We start from the raw sequence: 19,282 nt of genomic DNA, 5'->3' as shown, positions 1-19,282 counted from the left end.
AGAAAAAAATGAAAGAATAAAGAGAAGTTTGATACTCATTCATATCTATAGCCTTACTCTAGCATTCACTGAAAAACACTCGTTACAGAAAGTTCCAAATGTCTTTTCAAAACATGGGCTTTTCACTGGACTACAAAATGAGGAGTCTATTAAGCCAGGGTATCCCTAAACTAAAGAAGCACTCCTCCCCCTCTAAAGGAAAGCTATGAAATGGAACAAGGCTACCCAGTGCAACTATTAGAATGTACTTCTGCAAGGGCTAAGCAGTGCATACAAATCATCATGACAAGGAGTTTTGCTCCAAGGCTGTAACTAAAATATTAAGTCTGGAGTGTGACAGTTACTAAAAGAAACCTGAGAGAGATGCCCTCACTCCAAACAGGGAATATTCCCACCGTAAAATTTGCTACAAACTACAGGAAGGACAGAACTTACAGTTTAAACTCTCAGACCTGCACATCTGTAGCAATTTCCCTCCACTTGGCCATTATGTGCCAAAGAAACCTGCAGTCCATTCGCTAGGTAGGTAGAGGGCATACGACACCCATGCACATCCATGAATAAAAAGCAGAACAAAAGCCAGGCAGTGGTGCAACCTTTAATACCAGTACTCGGTAGGCAGAGACAGGTGAGTTCGAGACCACCCTGGTCTACAGAATGAGTTCCAGGACTGGTTCCATAGCTACTGAGAAACCCTGTCTCAAAAACAAAACAAAACAAAACACAAAACAACAACAACTACAAAATAAAACCATGGTACTCCCCAAAATAGTTCAAGACTACAGAAAAGTTCAGACGGAGATGACATATTGCAACCTATACTTGTCCACACTAAAACAAATGTTCATTTAAGGTTTTGACGATGGGATAGTGGGTAAAGTGGTTGCTATGCAAGCATAAAGACTTGAGTTCAAATCCCCAGAGCCCAAATAAAGCCAGGTACAGTAGGATGTATCCTTAAAGTCTCAGTTCCTACAGCAAGACTGGAGACAGAGACAGGAGAACCCCTGGAAGCTTGCTGGCCAGCTAACCTGGCATAGTGTTGAACAACAAAGACACCTGCTTCTAACAAGGCGGAAGGCAAGAAATGACACTCAAGGCTGTCCTCTGATCTCTACATGTATACCATAGCATGCATTCCCCCTCACAAATTTAAAAAAAAAAAAAAATACTTGGATCATTAGGTATAGGATCCAATCACCAATCACCCTTAGTCACAACTCCAAAACAGACCGTGGGTTTTCAAACATTTCCCTCCTAAGTGAGATGTCCGAGTCAAGAGTAGTTCAAAGGCCTGCCAGGAGGCTCAGCTTCTGCCTGCTAACATTTACAGGAAGCAGACAGCATGTGGCGTGCCATGATAGCAGCTCTTCAGCCTCCATTCAAACACAAGGTAGAACATTTTGGTCAGTCAGGGGCATAAACTATGAAAACCATATCTTACTTTTATGAACAGAATTTACAAACTGTTTCTTAGTTTGGTTCTAGGTGCTGAAGAGATGGCTCGGCAGGAAGAGTGAGCACTTGCTATTCTTCCAGAAAACCAAAGTCTGGTTCTCGATATTCAATATTCATGTCGAGTAGTTGATAAGCACCTGTAAGTCCAGCTCCAGGGATCACAGGCACTTGAACACACACATGGTTCTAAGATCTCTTTGTTGTCCTTAAAACACAGTATCCAAACCGAATGGACAAAATAAATACTAACATTTAAATGTTGGTAGGGTGTAGCCACCAGGAATTAGAAGATACATGTATTCTTTGCTCAACCCCTTCCACTTTCAGAAGTCCAGCCTGTGGAATTCTTGCCCGCAAATATTGCGATGGCCACTCACGTCAGCAATCCACCAAAAGGGAGCATCGTGCACGGCCATTACCACACGGTACACACACAAAAGAACTAGCCATTCTGCTGAGGAAAAAAAAAGTTGCCAAATACAGAATAAACACACTCAAAATTTAAATTCTGGGCATGCCTCTCATGCGCTCATGTACTTGAACCAACACATGGCTGAAAGACGCTGTCTCAGACAGAGATCAGCAGCCAACCTTCTCAGGAAGAGGAGATGGATATGTGGGGAACAGTCACAGGAAAGAGCCTGTTCTCGTCATTGTTCTACTGCTGTGAAGAGGCACCATGGCCACAGCAACTTACAAAAGAAACCATTGAACTGGGGCTTGTTACAGGTTCAGAGGTTTAGTTCATTATCAGTCTGATGGGGAGGACATGAAGGCAGACATGGAAACTGGAACAGTAGCTGAGACCTACATCCTGATCCTTAGGCCAAAGGAGAGCTGCTAGGTCCCTCAAAATCCACCTCCAGTGATACACTTTCTCCAACAAGGTGACACCTCCTAATCCTTCTAATCCTTTCAAATAGTTCCACTCCCTGGAGATCAAGCATTCACAGTGTGAGCCTGTGGGGGCCATTCATATTCAAATCAGCACAGGACCATTTAAGAAGAAATGTTCCCTTTTTCTGCAGCATTCTTCCTTGCCACTTAAAGCATTTAAACATTTATTTACTGTACATAAAACATTTGTTCTCTTTGGAAAATAAGACACTACATCAATTTCTGGCTAACTTCTAGAACTATTTAAAGAGAATGCTCAAACAATAAAGAACTAATGAATGTTGCTAGTCAAAAACATCCTTTGTAGACTTTACCCTTCAAAGGAATAAAGAAAAACTGTGGGCAGCATGAAGCAGGAGCTATAAAGAATGTGACAGTGTTGTCACAAAGGAGAGAGCATTACTCAGAGAGAGAAAGGATGTGTCTCAGATCTGCAAAGACAGAAAAGGTACCGGAATCAGAAACACCATTAAAAAAGACGCAATCATCCCCAGTGTCCCTCTGAAATAAAATTCCAACAATGAATCTTATTACTTTTGGCACGAACTGTACGCTGTGTGGGAATGTGGCTTTGGATTAGAAAAACTGCACACAAAGAGCTAAGCGGTGTAGAGCGTCTGCTGTTACCTGCACATTTTCTTCTGTAACCTGAATTTCTGCGGTGTAAACATAATCAATTAGCATCCTCAGGGTCCAGCCGTCGACCTCCTTTATTCGAACTCTCTTAGCTCGGCTTTCGCTCATCTCACCTAAAACACCAAGGAATGAAGTGAAGTTACAATGGGAGGCTGCTGTGAAAATACCAACACCAAGACAGGCTGATCCACATTCCTGCCACTCACGCGAGTAGGCAGGCAACAGGATCTGCCGCTGCTGCAGGCCTCAGCCACCCCCCACAAAGGTGTCCTGAGCAAACCATAAATCACTTCAGCTTGGCATCCGAGCCTGAAGATAACATTGCAAGACTGAGGGTACCCTGCACCCAGCTCCATGTACCGCATTCAGTACTGCCCATGCAGGGTCCTTCATGGATTCCTTTCTCCTGAGGTTTTTATTTTTGTTTTAGTTTGGTTTGGTTTGGTCTGGTATGGTATGGTTTGGTTTGGTTTGGTTTGCAACAGGGTTTCATTGTGTAGCCCTGGCTGTTCTGAAACTCATTACGTAGACCAGCCTGGTCTGAAACTCAGAGAGCCACCTCTCAAATGCTAGGACTAAAGGCTGGGGTTTTATTTTTATTTTTCTATGACTTTGATTTTATTTGTTTGATTAACTAGTGTGTGTGTGTGTGTGTGCGCGCGCGCACGTGTGTGTGCATGTGTGTGTGTGTGTGTGTGTGTATGTGTCCGAGCATCAGATCCCCTGGAGATGAACTTACTGGCAGTTCTGAGCCAGCCAATGAGGGTGGTGTGACCTGACCTCAGGTCCTTCAAAAGAACTGCACAACCTTAACTGCAGAGTCCTCTCTCCAGCTCCTTCCTTATAGATCTGTAATCCCGTCTGTAACAGTAATGATGCTGCCATCCTTGGCTGATGGCAAAGACCACATGGTGAAAAGGACTCACTTAGCATCATTCTTTCCAAGAGCACACGGACACCTGCCCAGTGCCTGGGCCAGTCATGGAGACTCAGGTTGTCTGTAAGAAGCCACAACCCTCATGTAGGTGCACAGTGCAAAGCCAACTACACAAACTGCTGAGGTTAGTCAGAGGGTTATTACAGAAGTCACCTAAGTTCAGCTCCTACTGGCCATCTGCAGTACCTCATCCTCAAGTCCTTTCAACACCAGCACAAGCTACTTTGTGTGAGCAACAGAGCACCACGTAACAGCCTAGGATACAAAGAGATACAAACAGTTAAATGGTGAGGAAGGAAGTTAGCCAGCCAGCTAGCCAGGCCTTGTGGTACAGGGATGTGACTAGCCACTCAGGGGACTGGAGCCAGATCACAAGGCCAAGGCCTGCCTGAATGACAGTGAGTTCAAGGCCAGTCTGGGCAAGTTAGTAAGACCCTGTCTCAAAATAAAAGGTAGAAAAGGGCTAAAGGCATAGCTCAGCTATGGAGTGCTTGTCTGGCAAGTAGTCTCTATCTCCAGTTCTAAAAGGCAAGCCCGAGAAGGAGTGACCCTCGGCAGAAGAATTTTGTTCTAGATTCACTAGGGTTTAGGGGTGAAAGCCTGGGAAGCTGTGCCACACCCATCACCTACACTTGAACCCTGTGTCTCACATTAATAAAAGTAACAGTGGACTCAAGAGCTCTTGAAAGCTTGGTTCTGCTTGAGACGCGGTGTGCTGCTGGCACCATAAACTATCAGGAAGGTGATTTTACAAGAATCCTTTGCAAACAGAAGCCCTGGGTGGGCATGGGGGGGGGGGGGGGAGTAATCACAGCAACAGACATCTCACTGCATGCTCCCCTGGAGACAGCCTGACAAGAGCTCCAACAGAAGCTGCTCTTCTCAGAGCGGAACTACCTCAAAGAGTGCCCTGTCACTCCCCGAGGGAAAACATCTATCTGTGCTACAGAAGAGGACATTTCAAGAGAACGATGGGAACAGAACTGCTTCTGTGCCCCCGCCTTTAAAAGAAAAGGAGGAATACAGAAAATCAATTCAACTGCATATATAACGCCTTCCTCTATGCCCCCTCTCCCTGTCTCATGGATTGCTAGGATTTATATAATCTGAAGGCACACAGAGTGTCAAAAGTTAAGATACTGATTCCTAATTATAGTTCTGCGTGTGTGTGTGTGTGTGTGTGTGTGTGTGTGTGTGTGTGTGTAGACCAGGCGACAACCTCCAATTCCTCCTGGAATTCCTAGGTATCTTAGGAATGCCATCACCTTTGAAATAGGGTCTGTTGTTGGCCTGCAGCTCACCCATTATCCTAAGCTGACTGGCTACTACCTGCCTCCACCTTTCCAGGACTGAGACTGTAAACATGAACCACCAAATCTGGTTTTTAAAAGGATGTTTTTATTAATTATTGGAGAATTTCATACAATGGTACTTTTTCCATTTAATTTATGTGTTTATTTTATGTGTATAGGTGTTTTGCCTGTATATATGTTTTTGTGCCAAGACCATGTCTGATGCTATCAGAGGTCAGAAGAGTGTTGGAGCTCCAGAACCAGAGTTACAGCCAGTTGGTTGTGAGCTGCCATGTGAGTGCTGGGAGCTGAATCCGGTCCTCTAGAAGAACAGCCAGTGCTCTTAACCACTGAGTCACCTCTCCAGCCCGCAAGGCATTCTGATCATATTTACCTACAACTCTTCCCCTTAACTCTTCCCAGATCCAAGCTTACCTCCCTATTCCCAACTTCCTGTCTTCTTTTTTCTTTTCTTTTATTTTTAAACTTAATTAACACATGGACTCCAATTTATGCTGTCCATAACTTCTAAGTGTACACAAGGGCACACCCCTAAAGATAACTGACTCTCCCTCCTTCGGAATTCAAAGACTGTCCACAGCTTCTCAGTTAGGGGTGAGGGCTCACTTCCTGAAGTATTAGAATGTTGACTGACGTCATCTTGTGCCCTTTAGAATGCATGGACTGCCTAGATTTCTCAGAGGTGAGGGCTCACTTTTTTGCTCTGGTCCTCCCTACCTCTGGTTCTTACCATCTACTTTTGCTTTTTGACATAGGTTAGGAGCAAGCATTTTACCAACTAAGCGATCTCTCCACTGCTCCTCCAAATACGATTTTGGATAAATGCCTTCAGCAGTAAACACCTTGCTTCATCCACAGTGCCCTGGGGCAATGTAAGTGTAAAGTTACACACCTAGTTCCCAGATTTCAGCATGAGCTAGTTTAGATAAAAGCCTTAGACACAATCAAATCTCTTAATTTATGTATATGACTGAAAAAAAATAGTTCTATGCCAGGTGGTTTTTATTATTATGTTTTTATAGAGGCCCTTTGCTAAATCACATCTCTTCCTTACATGTCAGTTTTAAAGATTGTCTCCCCAGAAAATTCATCTGCTTCTAACATCAACCTCAATTATATATTGCTTTTAAAATGTCTTAATCTTTATTTTATTCATCTTAACTTACAAAAGAAGTAGCAAAACAAAAAGCTTGCCACCAAATGCATTAGCAGATTAAAAATTCCAACAATCAAACTATAGGGAAGAAAAGCAAAAGCATCCTAGGTGTTACACAGTATCTTAGTTACCATCCTTTACCACATTTATACAGCGTATGTTTAAACAGTATGACTTTCTGAGATTTATGTTTGGTAACGAATTTTATAAGCCATTACCAAGATGGCTCAGTGGATAAGCGGCTCACTGGTGACCTGAGTTGGATACCTGCAGGGGTGTGGGGGGACACCCACATGGAGGAAGGAGAGAACCAACTCCAGTCACACAGCACACATGGGACCACACTGACACAGCACAGCACAGATGGGTCCACACTGATGCGCGTCAGGTGTACCTTCTGCTCTTACAGAGATCTAGGTTCGGTTCCTAGCTCCCACACGGGGAGCTCACGGTCTTGGAACTCTAGTTCCAAAGAATTCAACAGCTTCTCCTGGCCTCCATGAGCACCAAGCATGCATGGGATGCACATGCAGAGATGCAGGCAAGCACTTACACGAGAAATAAATCTTCAGGGACAGGGGAGCTATCTAATGGTACTCTACAGCTCTTCCTAGATCACTTATAGCTTTGTATACTCTCGATGGACCAAGTTTATAAGATTAACTCAGGAACTCTATTAAGATCTCCACACAGATGCCCATGCTAAACACCTAAGCCACCTTGCACTGTTCTCTTTTCATTATCCACCAATCCATCTTTCACCAAAGCCTACAAATGAACTGACCTTAATTAGACCTACAATTCCTCCTCCCACCTCTTTATCCCCTCTCTCATCATTCTATCACGGGAGCCAGATCATCTCTGGGAGAGCTCTGTAGTACCCACCCCCTTTTTGTCCAATTATATGTACATGGGTCTGTGTGTAGGTGTGTGCACAGAAGTACGGGTGTCCTAGGAGTCTCAAGAGGATTTGGGATTCCCTAGAGCTGGAGTTACAGACAGTAATGTGTCCCCCACCATAGATACTGGGGACCAAACTTGACTGTCCAATGATTAACCTTGCCTGGGCGCTAACCTGACACATAGGACTACTATGTTGAAAATTGGTCCATTGCTCCTTGACCAAGTATGCAAACCCTTCTATAGCCAGCCTCCAATTCACCACCTTAACCCCATATACGCTCTCACTCACTTTCCACCATAAAATACGCCAGTAGGGAACTGTTCGTAGTTTCCCACACAGACCAAACAACTTCTTTCCTTGATACCTGTGCTGAACTCTGCCCTACTGGGCTCTACACCCCTATTCCCCAGGCCAATCTCCACACATCCTTCAGGATTTCATTGGAACCTCTCCAAGATGCATTATCTGCTAGGGGCCAACAGCTGGCTTGGGTTCTTGCCTTAGATACACTTGGAGACCTCATGCATGTCCACTCTGCCAGAATCAACTCTCTCCCCCGTTCTTTGGGGGCTTCCTAATGGCACAGATGAAGGCTTTCTTAGTCCTATACTCCACAATGCCTGATAAAAATCCAATACCAGGTGCATGAATTAATAACTAAATGAGAGAAAGCATGCCAACTAAAAACGAAGCATGCATAAAAATGTTTTTATGTTCATCTTGATCGCGAGTCGTGAGGACTTCAGTCACCCAATAGCTATCAAGAAGACACTCTACACTGCAAGCTGAATTAAGTAATCCATCGCTAAGTAACACATCATCTACTTGATTTATCAAAAGTGAATGGATGGGATGGCTCAGAGGATAGCAGCACATACATACTGGTTTTTCAAAGGACATGGAATTCGGTTCCTAGCACCCATGTTGATAACTTACAACTGTCTATACCTTCAGATCCAGAGGCTCCAATGCCCCATTCTGGTCTCCCTGGGCAGTGAACTCAGGTGCACAAAGCCACACAGAGATAAACATTCACACATAACTAAAAACAAAATTAAACCTACATGTGTGGAAACACCTCTCTTGGATACATGCAGCCACCACCCCCTCATCAAAGAAGTCTCTCTAAAATAAATGGAGACCATCACAGAAAACCACAACTAGACACAAGGCGGAGATCAACGGATCACAAGAAGCCCAGTCCTAACAGATATAGCTACATCACAGCTCCTCCATCTACAGCTCAGGGAACATCACAGAAGAGCCAGAATACCAAGAAGGCTGCGGTGAAAAAGTCTCTCCGGGAATGGCTACATCAAGGTCAGAACAATGGCAATATCAATGGACGTGTTAAAATGGAAGGGGGGATTTCTGTGGGGTACCAGACAAGAACTAAAGACAATGGATGACTGCTGAGAGAAGCAGAATTAGCCTCTCCCCAGAAGGAGTCCCCTTATCAGTTAGTCAATGTGGGGATAGTTGGAAGCAAAGTACCTGGAAGGGGTTGGAGGGAGGAAAGGGGGAAAGAAAGTGATATAATTCTATTTCAATTAAAAATACTTTTTAAAAAAGAGAAACAAAAAAAATATAAAAAGAAAAAAGGTGAATAGGTTTAGGACAAACTCTATAATCTACTATAAAAAAAGAAGTCCATTATTCTAATTTCAATTTTATTTATAATTAAGGAGTACTTGAATCAAAACATAACACTGGAGCTGGTTACATCGAGACCGTAAAAAAAAAAAAAAATCAATGACAGAAAAGAAATTAAGAGCAAGCTGAAAATCACATTTAACTGAAGAGTTCTACTACTCTTCAAGTTCCACTCGCCATTGACAGTACTCGTCACTGACTTCTGTTCTCTTAGTTTGGGTTAAAATGAATCTGCTAGCAACGTCAGCCTGGCCAGGTGACTCCAGAGGCCACACCAGTCACCACTGTAACGGTCAGGGATCAACATGCCACCTTAGTTCTTCAAGAGCCTAAGACAAACATGGTAAATCCATGTACTTATAGCTTTAGTCTCGTTAGGATAACTTGTGGCAGAGACTTATTGGCTCGTAAAAGAGCAGGGACAGGAGACAATGTCCCTCCTTCTCTAAGAAGCTAGGGCTACTATTATAGGCATTTTGCATTCCGGAGGACCAGCGTGGAGGTATTCATTGATGGTAACAATAGACAGAAGGAAGTAGGTTCCTAATAAGGTTCTCAGGCTACAGTTGAGCTGTGCCCAGTGCCCAGCCTCCTCCTTACTACTAGGCCCAGCTCCAGTGGCATTCCTGCCTCTTGAAGCCCCAGGCATTCTCACTTAGGCTCTCTGCATGCAGCTTCCTATTTCATTTTCTTCCCAGCACCATGAACAGCAGAGCGCTCTCTTTCTTCAACAAGTTTATTCACTTCCTAACTTAGCCTCTTCTCCCATCTCGATCCCAACAACAGGAGCCATGGATTTGCTCCTCTCCACGGTCCTCAAAGCCTACAACAACATCCAGCAAAAGGAAGATGCTCAATTCCTCGATGAAGGAAAGTACGGATCTTAGACAAATAGAGCCATGCACATAACTTTCAATGTTTACATTCTATAATCACTCACTAATAATCTATGTTTACCTTTCTTAAGTTTTGGCTAATTTATAATTACTACAGTACAGGAAGTTATCAAAAAGTACACACTCCCACTAGCTGCTAATGGTACACACTTTAATCCCAGCACTTGGGAGGCAGAGGCAGGCGGATCTCTGTGAGTTCGAGGACACTGTAGTTTACAGACTGACTTCAGAACAACCAAGGCTATACAAAGAAACACTGTCATGAAAAACAAAACAAAACAAACAAACAAACAAAAAAACCAAAAGCTCATACTCCCCAAAAAAGTACATTCTATTAAATATTTCTTAAGAATTTTAACCTGTGAGGCTGGGGAGATGGCTCAGTGGTTAGAACACCTGCCAATCTTCCAGAGGACCCAAGTTCAAGTCCCAGCATTGACATCAGGCTGTTCACAACCGCCTGTAGCTCTAGCTTTAGGTGGAGTCGATACCCCTGACCTCTGACCTCCAAGGATAGCTGCATTCACATGCATACATACAGACAGACACACACACATAATTTTTTAAAAAGTCTTTTTAAAAGGAGAATTTTAAGCTGTATCACCAAATGAAACTAAATGTGTTTGTCAAATAAAAGTGTTTTAAAGACTACATTTCTAACAGACAGTCTAAAACAAAGAACCCAATTTGCTATGTTCTTTCTCAAGTCATAGTTAACCACCTGGCCTGGCTCTAAATAGTCCCAGACTTCACAAGATGAAAACCTGCAACTACATCGTGGAATTATTTATCACCTTCTTTCTCTATTCAATACTTGAAACTACAAGGAGGAACAGAAGTCTTTTTTTATATCCTATAGTTCAAAATAAATTTTCACCTACAATTTATGGGAGATTAAAAATAAGGGCCTGGACTGGAGAGATGGCTCCGTGGTTAAGAGTGCTCACTGCTTTTGTTCAGGACAGGATTCGGGTCCCAGCACCCACGCCAGGGCACCCATAACTCCAGCTCCAGGAGATGTTAGCAGCTCTCCTGGCCATGCAAACTCCTCTACACATATGGTGTACAAAAGCTCACCAAAGCTTCACACACATACACATAAATAAAAACTAAGTAAATATAAATGTTTTCCCCTCGAGACAGAGTCTTGCTGTGTTGGCCATAGTATCTCAAACTCCTAGACACTGACTCTCACATGGCTGGGACTGCAAGCCTATGCTACTACTGGGTATCCCTGGTAGGGCTAAGTAAATAGCTACATTTTTGTTACTCTATAGAGAATAAAAAGATTATCAAAGAAAATGTTTACGAATCCTCAGCTACATGGTGAGTTCAAAGCCAGATTGTGCTATGTGAGACATGGTCTCCAAAGAAAGGAAAGAAGTGGGGGGAGTGAGGGAGGGAAAGAGAGAGGCTGTGAGGAAATAGTTACAGAAGTCATGGGGAGCTGTGGGAGGGGAGATCAGAAAGCACCAGAGGGTGAAAACGTTTATGGAGTGTCATGTGCATGTATGAAATGTCACAGTGAAACTCGCTCTCTTGGACAGTTTATATATCTACTAATGGGTTTCCAAAGGGAAAAACTGTGGCTGTCTAGCCTAAGGTTTGCTCACTTTCCCACTCCTATACCATATAATGAAATTTAGTTTAACATGACTGTGATACTTACTCCAGCATGAACTGGGCAGTTACTCCTGGGTTTTGGATTGGGTTTAACTTTTTAAAAATTATTTTTGAGAATTTCATACATAAATACTATATTTGCATCATTTCCACCCCCTCCTCTATATTATAAAGTCCTTCTCTGTTCCTTTCATTCCTTCTCAAATCCATGACCACTTCTTTAGTTACCGTAAGCACAACACACACACTGGTTTTTTGTTTTTGTTTTTTAAAAAGATCTCCTGCATCCGAGGCTTGCCTCCAATTCACTAAGTAGACAATGGGTGACTGTGAACTCATATTCTCCTGCCTCCACCTTCCAGTAGCTGGGATTACTACAGTGTGCACTACCACACCCAGCTAGACTGAGCCAAAAGACATGCTAAGACATTCACATGTATGTCCTCATCCAATCTTTACAAAGATCCAGAATGTGAGTGATATTATCACCCTATTTTCTAGATGGGAAAAGTGAAGCCCAGATTATTCAAGCCAGTCTCCAAAGACCCAACTGTCCCCACAAGGTTGTGGCCCCTGAAGGTTGGCCACACAGAGGGCACAGGTCTTCACTGCGAGACCAACATTCCAGAGGAGCGCTCTCATAAGCCAAGCCCCTTGGATGACATCAGAATGACATCCAAGATAATAAATACAGTATAAGCCAAGAGACCAAAGTGAAAGTCGGCAATGGAAATGTGCCCACCCTGACCTCGTTAGCATTAACGTTTCACGGTCCTTACGGGCAGCACCCTCCAGCACTTCCCTGACCTGGCTCCCAACCCATCTGCTGTCCTTCCTCCATTCATGAAGACTAAACTCTGCTCAGAAGGAGCAAAGCAACAGGACTCTGGTCTCCTCCACTGCTAAGTCCTACACTGAGCCCACTCCCTCTACCTGGTTCACAGTCATCTGGGTCAACTGTAATCTCTGGGTATGTCCTCTCAATGCTGTCCCACTACCTGGATTACTGGGCAGCACCACGTTTCTACGTTTAAATTAGGTCCCTCTGTCTCTCTAGCTGCATGGTAAGCCATTGGAACAGGAAGCACTGTAATACAGTTTATATCTTTTTGATGTACCTGGAATATGGTAGGCACAGGAAATACTCAAGAGTCTCTAAGCCATGAACATTTCTTCCCTAGATGGGGTCTCTCTACATAGCCCTGACTGTCCTAGAACTTGCCACGAAGACCAGGCTGGCCTCAAAGGACAGAGATCCACCTGCCTCTGCATGCTGGGATTGAAGGTATGCTGATGTGGGATGCCCTTCTGTATGTGCTGCTTTTATTGGTTGATGAACAAAGCAGTTTTGGCTATTGGCTTAGCAGAGTAAATCCAGACGGAAATCCAAGCAGCAGAGAAAGATGGTGGAGTCAGGCAGATGCCATGTAGCTATGCCATGTAGCTGCCGAAGGAGAAAGATGCCCAAACATTACAGGTAAACCACAGCCTCGTGGCGATACGTACATTAACAGAAATATGTTAATATGTAAGAGCCATCTAGGAATATGCCTGAGCCATTGGCCAAACAGTGTTGCGATTAATACAGTTTGTCTGTAATTATTTGGGTCTGGGCAGCCGGGAAATGAAAGTACAGATTCTGTTTATGGTGTGCACAATTGTATATGCTTACCTTTTGACATACCTACCGTATACACTCTATTTCGTGTACCAAGACACTAAGACCAAACTCACGGATCAGATAACGTATTTCTTTGCACACTGTTACAACTTAATCGCCCCTTATCAGTTTTTGCAGTCGCAGTTGGTCAACATTGATTAAGAATATTAAGAAGAAAGTTCTAGAAGTAGAGTTCTTAAGTTTTAGCCTAGACACTGTTCTCAGAGGCACCCTGATTTGGTCACAGCCAGGGAATGAATCATCTCTTGACTGAGCATAGGCACAGAGTATATGCTACCCACTGGTCACTCATAGCTAGCTGGAGTATCAACTGACTATCATGGTATTGCCAGGCTTATTCCATGTCACCCATATTTTATTGAATAATACCTCCAAAGCACAAAATTAGTGATGCCGTCTATTCCATTATAGCATGTTATCATTATCCCATTTGATTCTTAATCAATGTTGTTACTCTTTGCCTAATTTTTAAGTCAGACTTTATAGGTACATATGTATATACAAGAAATTTTCGGTTTGGATCTATCCATAATTTTAGGTATCCTTTGTAAGAAAATCCGTATCCCTCCCCTCTCCTCCCCTTTTCTCCCCTTCTCTCCCCTTACCCTGGCTGTGCTGAGGACTGAACCCAGGGTCTGTGCATGCTAAGTAAGTACTGTACCACTGAGCTCCACGTCCAGCTCTATGCTGTTTTTTGTTTTGTTTTCTTATGAGGCTTCAAGCATTACAGACATACATTAGTTCTTTTCCAATAGAGCTAACAGCTCTCTATACGTTTTTATCCATGCCAAAGCCGAAGCTTATGGACACACTAGCCTTTATTTCAGATTTCCAAAACAAGGGATCTTAAGACACTATAAATACTGAATAAAGCAAATAGGAAAGCCATTTGGAAAAAATACAAAATAGTAAAAATGCCTTTCCTTTTACATATACAAAATAAACCAACCAAAAATAACTCAAGGGCCCCAAAATGTTGCTGTAAATGGCAGGCAGGCAAACTGTGGGAATATATGCGATGTAAACTTGAAGTGGCAAGGTCTGGCACAGCCAACTAAGCGCAGTAGGTCCATGTGTGTTTACAGTGCAAAGATGGAGGCCCTTCCTTTATAATTCTTCATTTCGTAAAACCAAAGTGCTGAAAAGAAAGGTAAGGTTGGAAAAGCCCCAGGTCTGAACCGTCTCGTACCTGTAAACATGGCGTGGAAGTAAGGGCTACAGGCCGCCAGCACCACTCTATGAGCGGGGATTTCCATGTCTTCTGCCACAATCGTGACGTCACACAGCAAATTCTGACTGTTCCCGGGGAGAAAAAGAAAATGTAAATGCCTCCAATAATAAAATTGTTCAATATCCTATATGAAGCTGTTGCTGTAAAAAAAACTTTTAGGTCTGTTTACTTTAAGAAGATCCCTTCCCTCCCAACAGAACCCATAAACATACGGACACAGAAAGCAATATGCTGAATAAAGGTCCACTCTGCCAGGCCTGCCCTTGTCACAGAGACCTGTCCAAACTTGACTGCGATCTCCCACCCTGCAGGGAGCTGGGGAGGAAGAGCGACAAGGCTCTCTGGAGCAGACACAGCCCAGTAAGAACACTCGCTGGAGAGGCATGAGGAAGCCGAGCCACCTGGCCAAATAGCCCCTCCTGCCTGCCAAAAAGATACTGGACCTGACCCCTGGGTCCCCATACAAAGATGAAATTATTTTCAGTTACAATGGCTGCTCAGAAAGCATTTGGGCATGCAAAGTTTAACCTGGACCATTTTACCAAGGTACAGAGTATTAGTCCCCAAGGCCAAACTGCATTATTAGTAATTTAAGACTGAAAAGCAGTATGTAATCTTTTTTTTTTAAATATTTATTTATTTACTTATTATGTATACAGTGTTCTGTCTGTGTGTATGCCTGCAGGCCAGAAGAGGGCACCAGACCTCATTACAGATGGTTGTGAGCCACCATGTGGTTGCTGGGAATTGAACTCAGGACCTTTGGAAGAGCAGGCAATGCTCTTAACCGCTGAGCCATCTCTCCAGCCCCAGTATGTAATCTTAAAACAAATTCATCAGCTATCAAAATTACACTTCTGAAACAGCCACTCTAGTTCACTTTAGAATGTGTGGTGAGTGTTGTTTTGGTGCTTACGCGATACTACACTCTCTGGGTAACTAAAAATGTTACTAAACTGGACAGTGGTGGCGCACACCTATAAGTCCAGCACTCAAGAGAGAAAGGCAGGCAGATCTCTGTGAGTTCGAGGCCAGCCTGGTCTACAAAGCAAATTCTAAAACTGTCAGTGAGTCTGTTACATAGAGAAACCCTGTGTCAGGGAAAACACACACACATAAACCACATAAAACAAAACCAAATAAAAAGGCAAACAAACAAAAGTTACTGACAAAACCAGCAGGAAGGATTCAAAGCCCAACCTTGTTGGCGCTCATGGTGTGAAAGATGAGAATAGATGTGGTACACACACACATCCTATCCACAAACACGTGAGCACTGAACTTGTGTCTAAAGTACACAGTTTACACTACACTCTCAGTGCCGCTCCCTCTTTCCTTCAAGGGAAGCCTACTGCTAATTTCCCGTCACCTCACAAGCAGCGCATTCTCAGGCGCGTAAGCAAATCTTTGCAGTTTTTCACTTGCTTATGAACAAGCTTCTGCGGGGCTCACATCAAAACTTTTTGAGAAGTTTGCTGTCACTGATTCTCTCCTTAGCATAGGAGAGACTAGGAGAAAAAAGGAGCAACCCAGCTCCAAATATGACAGCGTTCCACAGCCGCATTCTTGATGAGCCTGCTGTGCCATTTAGACGGAAGGGTGGCTTGTGGGCGGCTCTGACTTAGGGGCTCACAAACACCGAATGAGGCATCGGGAAGCTCTGCTATTAGAACCATTAATGGCACTCATTTGGAATTCCTCTGGATTAGGCAGACAATGGCCAAGTCTACTACCAGCACTGAGGTTTAAAACCTCTGTATTCTGAATGCCAGGGCTCACAGGTAAACCAACATGAATAGAGGCATGGACACCTTCCCTGCACAGTCCATTTCATACAGTGAGGTAGTTACCATACAGATTCCCCAAAATGTACAGCTGAGGAAACCAGAATTAAAAGTGAACAGTGATAAAGTGCTACACAGTATGTATGAGAACTAGGGGTCTACTAGCCTCAGCCCCAAGCACACACAGGATAACCTGTCTACAGCTCCCCCTCCCCTGAACTACATAGCATATATGAGAACTAGGGGTCTAGCCTCAGCCCCAGGCACACACAGGCTAACCTGTCTACAGCTCCCCCTCCCCGCCAAACTACATAGTATGTATGAGAACTAGGGGTCTAGCCTCAGCTCCAGGCACACACAGGTTAACCTGTCTACAGCCTCACCCCCACTCCCTCGGAACTGATATCATTATTCAAACCCAGAGAGGCTGAGCCCAGCACCTTCTTTCAACCATACAACCACCTAAGTAGGGTACTTACAAGATTTCTTAAAGCTTGAACAAAATCAACTGGTCTTGAATTTTTATGTAGCCCAGGTTGGAACCAAAATCTCTACAACGCCCAGGCAGACCCTGAACTCTTAATGACCCTGCTTTGGCTTCCTGCTAGGGTTACAGGTGTACTTTACCACACCTCGTCAAGAAGTTATGAAGTGTTACATACAGTTGATAAAAGGCTCAACTGGACCATCTCTACAAATATTTACAAGGAAAGTAAATAAAGTTTATCCACTAACTCAGCAAAGCACTTCGGGAAAATCTCTGGCCTTCAGGCTCCCAGCAAAAGCACGGGCTTGACCGACAGAGTGGAAAACACTACCAGGGGACGCTGGGCAGGGTAGCTTACACCTGGAACCCCAACACTCAGGAAGCTGAGGCAGGAGGATGTCAAGCTTCAGACAAGCCTCTTGCGCAACATAATGAGGCTACCTGTAAGTAATCAAACAAGAGTCAGCGCCATCAGGAAGGAGCAAGACAATCCCAACATAACAACATTCTGCCTGGTGGAAAGATGACCCTCGGCAAGGGACAGGGAGGACCTGTGGCCCAAAGAGAGTGGACAGAAGGATGAATATAAGCGGGGGAGTTGGAGGGTCAGCAGGTAACAGGGTCTCATCGTAATGGGGCCAGCCTGGCTTTTCTACAGTGAGCAGGGAATCTGGACTCCAGTCAAATGCAGGCCAAGGGCATCTTGTTTTCCTTGTGTCAGCAATTCCTCCTACTGAGCTCATTTAAAGATGGATCTTAAGTAGCATTACACTTGAATACCTCAAAAACCACAAAATTAATTACGCTCGGCTTCAATTACAATTACTCATTGATCCAAACCTCCTAGCATAGCACCTGCTGGTTGCTACATAATGAGCTTGGCCTCACTGCCTTATTAGCTGATGTCAGTTAACTAATAAGGCTAAAACATTAACAAAATATTACACAGGCACACCCAGGGTGAGGTTTGCGGGAAGGCTGAGGGCCTCGTTAGAAATCTTGGATACACTTGCCTTTAGACCCGTTTTTTGTCCTTTTGTGTCAAGTAATAACATATTTTAAAACAAAGACCTGACCAAACTTTTGTCAGTACTGCTGAGTGTGCCCTAACTGGACATCAGCGTTCACAGCTCATCACCTCGGCCTCTTTTCTTCATTTCCACTCTTTGTGTTGTGTATGTGCATGTACGTATATACCTCGTGTGTGTGCATGTGTCCGAGAGCATGCCCCATGTGCGCATGTGTGTCTCTGTCCGTGAGAATGTATACCTCCTGTGGGTATGTGTACTTGTGTGTGTATACATATCTGTGTGAGTATGTGCCATGGATGTGCAGGTGCCCAAGAGGCCAGAAGGTGTCAGAACCCGGAGTCTGAGCAGCTGTGACCCGCCTGTGTGGGCGCAGGACCCAAGGAGCTCTTCTGCAAGGCTTGCAAACACTCTTAATGCTGGGCCACCCATCTCCACAGTCCTGCACCCTCACCTCTTCCTAAAGGTGCTTTCTTTCAGGCCAGATGGCTTGGATGTGGGGAGAACTGAGAATGGAAAGTCTAGCAATAAAAATAAGACATTTTTAGTAGCTCAAGCTCTGTCTTTTTGACTTCCAGGCTTATGTTCCTATTATTTGAAATCTAATAAGAAAATGGACTGCAGATAGAAAAGGACTTCAAAATAATGAAATAAAGTTGTTATCGACCATAAACCACATCCATTCATCCCTCAGGCATTCCAAGGGTGCCTACGAGATACACGGGCTGTCAGCTTACCACAAGAAAGACAATTTCATGACAGCAAGGACTTTACCGGTGAGTGGAGAGGCACACAAGGAAATAGATCACGATTTTAAAAAAAATAAACCCAGGAGTGCCTGCATGGTGACTCACACCTGTGACACCAGCACCTGGGTGGAGGTAGGGGGATTTCAAGGTCAGTGAAAGGCCAATACAGCCAGACCTGGCCTCAAAATATAAGATACAAAGAGACAAAAACAGAGATTGTACCAGAGAGAAAGCCTGTAGTATCTAGGAAAAAAGAGGCCAAACTCAACTAAGAAAACACTTCAGAGAACAAATCAAACCCAGAGAGAGACTACAGAGATTACAGATCTTATATAAAATGCAAACAACACTGGGTGGAGGACTTAATCTTCCAAATTAGTGGTTCTCAACCCGAGGGTCACCACCACATAGGGGTCGAATATCAAGTATTTACATTATGATTCATAACAGCCGCAAAATTACAGTTACGAGGTAGCAATGAAAATAGTTTTATGGTTGAGGTCACCATACCATGAAGAACTGTTTAAAGGGTCAGAGAAGAATGTTCAGAACCATTGTTCTAAATGAAACAATATCAAAAACATTGGTCTTTCTTAGGGAAAAAAAAAAAGAAAAACTTTGAAAATGATGAAAGCTGCCTGAGTATATTAAGACATCGTTTGGTGTTGTGCTATAAAATGGATTAAGTCCTAAGAGCAGAAAACCTATCACTGCCTTTAAAATGCAGTGTGGCTTAAAACACCATCCAAAGGGAGATACCAAAAATAATTAGTTGTCATAGGAAAAAAATTACTTGTGACTGGACGCAGGGGCAGCAGAAAACAGACAAGAGTCTCTCCCTTCTCTCTT

At 43.7% G+C, this 19,282-nt stretch overlaps 1 protein-coding gene across 1 annotated transcript in view; it reads right to left on the bottom strand.

Annotated features, from left to right (window-relative positions):
* The window catches only part of Klhl2 (kelch like family member 2), a 113,975-nt gene that overhangs the window by 73,615 nt on the left and 21,078 nt on the right, over positions 1-19,282 (bottom strand). Inside the window, exons 3-4 of the mRNA XM_041674427.1 lie at positions 14,344-14,450; positions 2,983-3,104 (exon numbers count right to left, since the gene is read on the bottom strand). Coding sequence (XP_041530361.1) covers positions 2,983-3,104; positions 14,344-14,450 — 229 coding nt within the window. The remainder of the gene's footprint in view (positions 1-2,982; positions 3,105-14,343; positions 14,451-19,282) is intronic.

The sequence above is a fragment of the Microtus oregoni genome, unplaced genomic scaffold (assembly GCF_018167655.1).
Source record: "Microtus oregoni isolate MIOR12 unplaced genomic scaffold, Mior012 000025F_ref0000491, whole genome shotgun sequence".
In the NCBI taxonomy this organism is placed as follows: Eukaryota; Metazoa; Chordata; class Mammalia; order Rodentia; family Cricetidae; genus Microtus; species Microtus oregoni.
This window is presented reverse-complemented; position numbering and strand designations above follow the sequence as displayed.